Below are 9,121 nucleotides of genomic sequence, written 5' to 3'. Positions count from 1 at the left end.
GTAACACATTTGAATGTGCGGTTCATTCAAACCTTCCACACAAGGTCATATTCACTATTTCCATCAAGCGATTTGCTTTTAGTCATGACTGAAGCTCGATGTCGTGAAACAGGAGGAAGCTGACTCACCCAACCAACCTGCTTCTGCAAAAGAAAAAAAAAACTCCTCATGTAACTGTGAAAAAGTTGGAGGTAGCCCCTCCCCCACCCCCACATGGTGCCTTAAGAAGTTAAAAAAAAGAGGAAGAGGAGCAACAGCGCTTCAAAAGGTAGCTTACACCATTCTTAAATTGAGTTATTAACGCACGCTTTGGCATTTAAACATCTCGTTTAGAATTACTACAAAAACGCCACATTTGACTGCATGGGGAGGCGATGGGGGGGTACTTGAGCAGATGATTAGACGCTCGTTCGCAGCTGATGAATGTCTTGATGTCGACATGGCAACGAGCACTAGGTAACACAAGTTTACGTTTCCCAAACACACAATAAACTGCATTTTCCAAAATCAGTTGCAGTTAGCAGTTTTACTTTCATCTCAGCTGTTAGTCGCAACCACGTGACATGACTCTTCTTCAGAGGGAGGACGCGCGTGCGCGCGAGGTGAAGTTAGGTTAGGAAAGGAGGAGGAAGAAGGGGGGTGGGGGGTCGTCGTCACGCACGCGCCTCATCTTCTTCCCAACGGCTGACTAAAATGATTGAATAATTTGTTGGGGGCGGAAGGTGAGCCGAGCCGAGCAGGATAGGCGGCATCAAAGTGAACTTTGAATAGATCACTCCAACAAAAACGGCAAAGATTTTAAAAAAGAGACCAAAGAAGTCGGTGTTATCATACCGGAAACGGGAGAGGAGGGTGGTTCGGTTATTGTTTCTTCCTTCTGAAAACAAAACAACTTGTTGACGGTTAAGTCGTTGTTTGGACCCTGAACGCACCACAGACACGCACAAAGTAAGTACACGTACTGCAAAAAAAAGTTTGTCTTTCTATTCTGTGTGAGATGCAGTTGATTCAGGACACATTTCAACATAGTGTACACAAGAGACAGATAATAGAAAGGTAATAGGACGTTTCTTAACAAACGTTTATTCTCGGGCCGAATACAACGTAGCAATGAAGACATTTTTGCCAGATTCCTTGTTTAGAAGGTGTCTATAAAGCAAAAATGTGCGTGGCAGTAAAAGTGTTGATCACTTTGGACGTGCATTAACAATAAGAATTATATGCTCCCACTTGGCAAATTTTCGTGTGGAGGGGGTGGGGGAGGGGGGTAGGGGGTTATTGCGGAACACATACCTGTAATGTTTGAATTGTGAGGATGCCTAATAACTCTTGTCGCTTGTGAACGTTTATTGACTGACTTTTTGCCAACATTCTGTGACGTCACCGTTAATTGAAAAATTACTTTGGGTAAGTGGCACTTTGAAATATCTTTCCCCCCCAGCAGTCATCAAAGGTAGCTCACATTCATTTTCTCTACTATGGTAGAAAAAGTACACATTCTTGTGTGTGTGTGTGTGTGTGTGTGTGTGTGTGTGTGTGTGTGTGTGTGTAAAAAATAGAATACCGATTCCATATCAGAAGCTGTGGGTGTCAGACTAGTTCTTAATGATAAGTGCCATTTTAGGTGCTGCTTTATCTTCGATTGGCTCCTGTAAATGGAAAAATAGACAGATGCACGTGCGACAATAAATACATACATACATTTTATTCTAATGTGAACAGTGGGCGACTTAGTATTCTAATGTGTACAGTGCTTACATTAGTCCATCTCTGGGCCAGTCACACAAGGCAGCTGGCAGATTGAAATCAAATTAAGATCAATGAGTGCAGAAACCGGGTTGGGATAGTGGCCAACTGGTTAGCACATCCACCTCACAGTGCAGAAGTGCAAGGTTCGATTCCAGCCTTCCGGTGTGGAGTTTGCACGTTCTCCCTGTACCTGCGTGGGTTTTCTCCGGGTATTCCGGTTTCCTCCCACAATCCAAAAACATGTGTGGCAGGTTAATGGAACACTCGAAATTGTCCCTAGCTCTGAGTTGATGTTCATTCATCCGTGTGTGCGCCCTGCAAGTGTCTGGCAAGCAGTTCAGGCTGTACCCCACCTACTGCCCAAAGACAGCTGGGATAGGCTACAGCACGCCTGCGACCCTTGTGAAGACAAGCGGATTAGCAAATGGATGGATGGATGGATGGATGGAATGCAGAAACCCAGCAAATCAATACTGTCTGCTTTGATACAAGGCTGGCTTTTATCTGTATTTCGGGGGCTCGGTGTGGTATTTAAATGCAAACAGTTTTCATATCATCACCTTGATAGAAGGGTGCCTAAGTCCAGTCCCGAGAGTTCCTATCGAGCCTGTTTTAGATGTCTCTGTCTTCCAACACACCTGTCTCAAATGATCAGATCAGCAACAAGCTCCGAGAAGCCTGATAACAATCCTGAGCATTAGAATCATGTGTGTTGGAGGAGGGAGACATTTAAAACAGGTAGGATGGGGGCTCTCGAGGACCGGATTTGGGCACCCCTGTCTTTAAAAAAAAAAAACAACCGAAAGCCATATTTTGAAGATTTTTTTTTTTTTTTTATGCAGTTGGTTTTAATTAGTTTATGAAGCAAGTATGTTTGTTAGTTTTTTTAAATGCTTTGTGTATGAAATATTTGTCGAGTGAAAGCCAAAAAAGAAAAAGAAAAAAGTGATCAAGGATTGTGTAATAGGGTAAAGGAAACAACAACTCAAATAACTGACCTTCCTTATTCTGTTGCTCCAGATGTACAACAATATTAACCCTTAAAATTTCATGTATGATATTGACAAAGAACAAGCAATACATTTAATTTAATTAAACCGTCGTTCCTGCATTTAAACTCGGTGTTAATTTTCCAACGACGCACAATGTTACACTTTGTTTCGATATTTTAGTGTTGCTCATTACGTACTTGGAGCGCTACCCTAAGTATTTATGAGGTGGTACGAGATGTTTTTTTCCAGTGTTTAAAACCACTGTATACTAGATATATGCCCTCTGCTGGTCACCATGGCAACCGCAAGCCAGCTCACCTGCGTTGGGCGCTTCCTCCGCCCACGCGAGAGGGGCTTCCTGTTCGGCAATGTCACCCACCGTCTCCGAGAGAGACTCCACCCACTGTCCGTCTATCGATAAACAGTGTATATCTATCTATATACAGTGTGTGTATGTATGTATGTATATATATATATATATATATATATAAAAAACAAAACCAATAATTGTTCAGTTCATATTTACCATGTTTTCCAGGCAGTCTCTAGAACTAGAGGTTCTGTCTGACCTTGGTATCTATAAAGCTTCGTTTCCTGTTTCATTAAATTTGATGGCAACTTTCACCTACCGTCATAGAATGTTTTGTGGTATATTTTACCAAAGCCTTAGGAGACTGTGTTCTTTACGCTTGCAGATTCCCAATAATCTTCATTGCACTGTTGCTCTAACCCACAATGCCAACTCAGGCTCTGCTGCCATTTGTGGAGAGCCCGGAGGGACTCACCCAAGACAGTTTGAGTAGCAAAAGCGCCAACATCCCGGGATCTGGCTCAAGCATGACTCCTCACGCCACCTACCCCTCAAAGACTGCGGCACAGTGCGGAGCGAATGATTCGCCGTCTTGCATGTTCTGCGACGAGACGTTCAGTCACCAGGAGGAGGTCGGGCATCACGTTCTAACACAACACCCCACCACTTTCTTTGAGCCGGCCGTGCTTAGAATTGAAGCAGAATTTCGGATCCCGGGGCAGAGAACCCGGTCCAAACCAAGCAGCTCGGTGCTGGACAAAGAGGAGGTTCACACTTGTATTGTGTGTGGCCTGGTGTCGCAGGACGCCAGCGAGCTGGAGACCCATCTGAGGAAGCACAAGGACTACTTCACCTATTGCTGTAATGTGTGTGGGCGGCGGTTCAGAGAGCCCTGGTTCCTCAAAAACCACATGAAGATGCACGGTAAGTCAGGAGCCAAGAGCAAGGCCCTGCAAGACCAGGAGGGCCCTGTCACTGTCAACGGTGTGATCCAAGAGCCCGTATCAGAGCCTGTGGTCACCGCCTACAAAATGTGCATGGTGTGTGGGTTTTTCTTCCCAGACCACAGCAGCTTGGTGGAACATAGTAAAGTGCACAATCGAGAGTTGGGCCCTGACAAAGGCGGAGACTCTGAGTCAAGTGGCACTGCGACTGAATCTATGACCCAACAGAGTTTTTTTCAAAGTCTCAATCTCAAGCCTTGTCTCACAGGCAAATCTTTGCAGCCTGAAAGAACATCGAAATGGATTCCCCAACTGGATCCTTATAACACATTTCAGGCCTGGCAGTTGGCCACAAGGGGCAAGATTGCAGTTGGTCCTATTACTATGAAAGAGATGGCCAGCACGGACAATGAGGACTGCAGCTCTGATAAGGAGCAGATGAGCTCTTCCTGGTCTGATAGTCAAGGAGACAAGAATATCAAAGAGGTTCTCGGCAGAGAGCTCAGATCTCAGCAGCAGGCCGTGGCAGCGATCCTGGAACCGCAACTACCACAGCGGAGGTCCCTGATGCAGAAGAACAAAGAGATTGACAGGCCTACCACTTGTAATGAATGCCAGCGAAGCTTTAAGACCTACCACCAGTTAGTACTTCACTCCAGGGTACACAAGCGCGAGGGAGGTGGAGAGGAGCGCCCCACCGTGCCCGCTGAGGGAACCTTGTCCAGAACAGCTTCAGCAGCTTACATGGACAATGGGGCTGAAGAAGGCTTTGAAACAGGTACCAGTATGTGTTTGTGCGCAAGATTTTAAATAGAAGTAAATATTGATGCATGAAGAATATGGTCATCCCAAACTTTAAGGTTATCAAACTTTTTTTAAAAAGACGATAACTGTAAAATTATTGCTACCATTTGTTTCCTGTCTCCTGCTGTGTTTCTCCCATGTACAGTACATGTCGCTGAGCGAGGAAGGAGGACCTCACCCACATCTGGCATTTTTGTGTTGTCTATGTGGAACTTTAAGATCTTTGAAAACTGTCACTGACTATTTCTCTTCCGATGTTCTCTTGTTAAAAGGTGAGGACAGCTTCTACCACTCTAAAGAGCGATCGAAACACTGCAGCTTCTGTGGCAAATCATTTCGCTCAAGCTATTACCTAACAGTGCACCTCAGAACTCACACAGGTATGTTCAGCGCACTCATCTTTTTACAGTGGAAATGTCAAAGATTTTCTCATAGGAAATAAGCTGTTCCAGGGACATGTCACCATCATTACATAATTAACGGAACGGGGAACATTTTAAGTACGTGTACAATATAAATCGACAACTTTTAATGATAGAACATAAAAACAAAAGTCGAGTCAAGTACAACTTTATTGTCAAATGTGCTATATGTGCAGCATACAGCACAGATGAAATTTCTTCCCTCTCAACCAGAGAGCAAGGCAACAAGAGGAGCCGCTGCGGGTGCCCGCGCCGCCATCAAAAGAACAGTCAACATAAAATGACAAAATAATACAACACAACACATAAGACACAGACAGTTGTGCAATCTTAACCACTTTTCCTGCATACACTTTGTTTGAAGCTTGAAAAAAAAATGTTAAGCGAAATTTTTATATTGAGTAAGGAACACTGATGTGAAAATGGAGAGCGAGGACTACAAGAGACTTCAGCATTTCACTTATGAACATTCTTCAGTCATGAGTGTAAAAAGCTGAGAAGAGTAAAACATAAAAGCAAGCAATCAATCGATAACTTGTCACCCAACCTTAATGAGTGACAGTTCAAAGAGAGATGACTAATCACTTTTGCTTGGTAAATTACTTGCGCAAGCTCCCATTACGGTAGAATTTACATTCAAAAGTCATATCGAACTAATTATCCAGTACAGAGTTGTGCATACCACTTTCTTGTTTGGAAATAACTTGAATTTCTGGTTCTGCTGTTATCATCGCAATTTTCTTCTGTGCTATCACAAAAAGCACAAAGAAAAAGCAAAACGTGCTCATAGGATTTTAGCCAAGTTTCACGTGACGATGTGCCATCTGTTTCCATCTCTGGATATTTGAGTTCAAGTTCCATTCTGAATCACCTGACTTAAGAACTTTCTCTGCATACAATTCATCTTGGTGATATTTTGCTCTGTTCGGTTCTTGTTACCCTCTCTTTGTATCAGGTGAAAAACCGTACAAGTGTGTTTATTGCGACTATGCTGCCGCCCAGAGGACATCACTGAAATATCACCTGGAACGGCGTCACAAGGACAAACCTTATGTAGAGATCCCAAGCAAACCCGACATTCCCTTGCCCTCCCCGAGTGACAGGAAAGGAAATTCATCGATGAAAAGATCCAAACTTTGGCTTCCTGTGGCCACGGGAGAACTACAGGACAAATCGCAAAGCCGTGGCGGCGAGCTTGACAAAGTGGCTGTGCAAAACGATGACGAGCATGAAAAAGTCATTGCTAATCGAGCTTTCAACGCAACTGAGAATGTGACCATAAAATCCCCTGTAGCTGTTCATCTGAAGGTGGAAAAGGAGAAGATAAAAGATGAGAATTGCGAGGCTCCAATAAATCTGTCCCTAAAAGTATGTCTCTCCGTCCCTGCCAGCGCCCAAACCAGAAACGCATCAATTCCATCCGTGTGTTCATTCTGCACGTATAAAACCATCTACCCGGAGGTTCTGATTATGCACAAAAGACTGACTCACAAAGACAAATGTGGTGGTGCAAGAAAGAATACTTACGGCAAGCAGAGACGCCTCACTGGCTGCCCACCTGCGCTCCTTGGAAAAGACGTCACCCCGCTTCCGATGATTGACAGGCGCCATCCCCGCCGAACCAAGTCCCCACCACCGCAGCCGACAAAACCCAATGAAATGATGCCTGCCAACCTACCTCATGCGCCGAAGGCGATCCACGCACCTCTTTATGTTGGTCCCCATGAGAGAAAGCGTTTCAGGCACAACGGGGAGTCACAGTCTGACCAGGAGTCTGCTCACTTAATTGGGCAGGTGAGGAAATCCAGCGTGGCCGGCATGTACCAGACTAAACAACCGACCACGTTCACCAAAGTAGCAGCAGCTGAGAGGAGTTTCCCTGAGAGAAGTGCAGCCAAGTGGCAATCTGACGCTGCCCACTTGCTCCTGTCCAGCCAGTTTGGGAGCCTGCCCCAGATTGGCGAGCCATCCAGCAAGAGGTTAAAGCAAATTCTACCTGTAGGGGGCGTGGACATTGGGTTCAGAGGACCACCGCCGGGTGACGGCCGCATCAGGCTGCGTCTCCAAGGGAGTGGTGTTCAAGGTATGTCCGAAGGGTCGCATCCACCTGCGGACATCTTGGCTCCGTTAAAGAGTACGGCCATTGGAGGAGGTTTGGATACGGATTGGAACATGATGAATCTCCTGCGTGCCTGTACGCCCAACAACCTGGCATCTCTTTACCATGGCGTCCCGGCAAACCAAAACCACGTGGGGCTGGCTCATCCAAGAGCAGGTACGTAGGATAGCTGCTACAGGGCGGGGTTAGGGGCAATCATCTTTGGTGCTTTCATACCCACAATTGTACTTTTGTAGTCTCAGTCGGTTGAGGATTTGTAAACTTGGGCCATTTCACACCTGTTGTTTCTTATCACTAGATAAAATACATCACTACAAGTTCATGTGACCTCTGTTGTTTACTTTTATATTGCACTGATTGGGTATCTGCCAGTTGGATCAAGTTCTGATCGTTTTCTCATCAGAGTTCAAAAGATACAGTTAATTAATATCCGCACAACATCGGTTTGAGTACTGTGGTCACACCTGATCAATTGAACCGTGCCAAGGGGAAAACCAGTTGTGTTAGATTCAAACAGACTAAGTGAAAGCATCGTAGGCAACTGTTTGGTCACATGCTGTGGATCTAACATGGCACATGTCTTCCTCAGGGGCCAGGAGTGTGCTGTTCCAACACTTACCCACTCTGCCCATCCTACCCAGGAGAGAGTCCCCAGCCCCCGTCTCTGAGCAACACTCGGGGACCTCTGATAATACAACGTAATATGTCAAAGCACATTGAAGGACCTGCAAAATTTTTCTTCACCTATGGCCTGACATAAATGGGTCCTTTGGAAAATGTGAAATTATTTTCACATGCTGCTACCTTATTTTTGAGACTGTTGGATGTTGTTTTGTTTCTGTTGCAGGTTTTTTTTTTTTTTTTTGCAGGTTTTTTTTTTTTTTTTTGCAGGTTTTTTTTTTTTTTTTTACGGTTTTTTTTTTTTTCTCACGGCTGAAAAAAAAAAACCACTCAAATATTTGTTGGCCCAGAAGCTTCCATTCTAGTCTGACCCACACTAATGTTTACCATATAACATTTGTGTGTCTTTCCAGCACATAAAAATCATATCCAGTAAACCTTTTCTTGTGCAAAATGTTGCTGCTATGTTCGTCAGTGGAGCCCCTCTCCCGAAGCACTCACTGACTGGTGTGTTCCTGTTGTCAAACCTTTGACGCACAATGTGAAAATTTTGAGTTGGTGTAGAACTACATGGTACGTCGAGCCCCATAATTTTCTACTTGGTTGTCAAGTTGGCCAATGGTGTTTGGGTGGTACTATTTTTCAAATGGTCCTCAGATGTGGTGGTTAATATTAGTGCTGCACATTGTTGTTCTATGGCATATTTTCAGTCGGGTTGCTAGGTCTTAAAGACTCTTTAAAGTATTTGATTTCATACAAAAGTTGTTCATCCCGGCATGTTAACGTTAAGGGGGACTGGATTCTCAGGGCCGCACAAATGAGCAATCAGCCATAACGACGACTCGCAGAATTGATTTGTCAATGTGAATAAAATATCTCAGGCAAAGTCAGATTTACCAACTTGTGCCACCTCGAAGATTTAACATTAAGTTATATTTTTTTGTTTGACAATTTATGTAATTAAAATATATTATTTGAGATTTGTATTATACAGTTAACTAAAATAAAAAAGGAGAGCCAAAGAGGTGTATGTCAATTATTGGTTACCTTTTAGTTATTGGTCATAGTGACTAACTTGTCGAATCGGAACACCATTTTGACAGCCACAGTACAGGTCCATTTAACCGACACCCATTGAATCTTTAATCCTAAAATCATTT

The 9,121-nt window shown here is 44.2% G+C and overlaps 1 protein-coding gene across 4 annotated transcripts; it reads left to right on the top strand.

The window, feature by feature from the left end:
* The first annotated feature begins 212 nt into the window (after positions 1-212).
* Positions 213-8,196, top strand: znf217 (zinc finger protein 217). 4 transcript variants are annotated; one of them, XM_019865959.1, is made up of 5 exons: positions 213-268; positions 3,437-4,773; positions 5,072-5,179; positions 6,177-7,496; positions 7,930-8,196. In XM_019865959.1, the coding sequence occupies exons 2-5, from the start codon at positions 3,477-3,479 to the stop codon at positions 8,040-8,042; spliced, it is 2,838 nt and encodes a 945-aa protein (XP_019721518.1). In that variant the 5' UTR covers positions 213-268; positions 3,437-3,476; the 3' UTR covers positions 8,043-8,196. The 4 variants fall into 4 exon arrangements, with proteins under 4 accessions (XP_019721518.1, XP_019721526.1, XP_019721509.1 ...); XM_019865967.1 differs by lacking the exon at positions 213-268 and adding an exon at positions 285-456; XM_019865950.1 differs by lacking the exon at positions 213-268 and adding an exon at positions 482-948.
* Positions 8,197-9,121: the final 925 nt, after the last annotated feature.

The sequence above is a fragment of the Hippocampus comes genome, unplaced genomic scaffold (assembly GCF_001891065.2).
Source record: "Hippocampus comes isolate QL1 unplaced genomic scaffold, H_comes_QL1_v1.1 scaffold409, whole genome shotgun sequence".
In the NCBI taxonomy this organism is placed as follows: domain Eukaryota; kingdom Metazoa; phylum Chordata; class Actinopteri; order Syngnathiformes; family Syngnathidae; genus Hippocampus; species Hippocampus comes.
The sequence above is the reverse complement of the archived record's forward strand: the minus strand, read 5'-3'. Positions and strand labels throughout refer to the sequence as shown.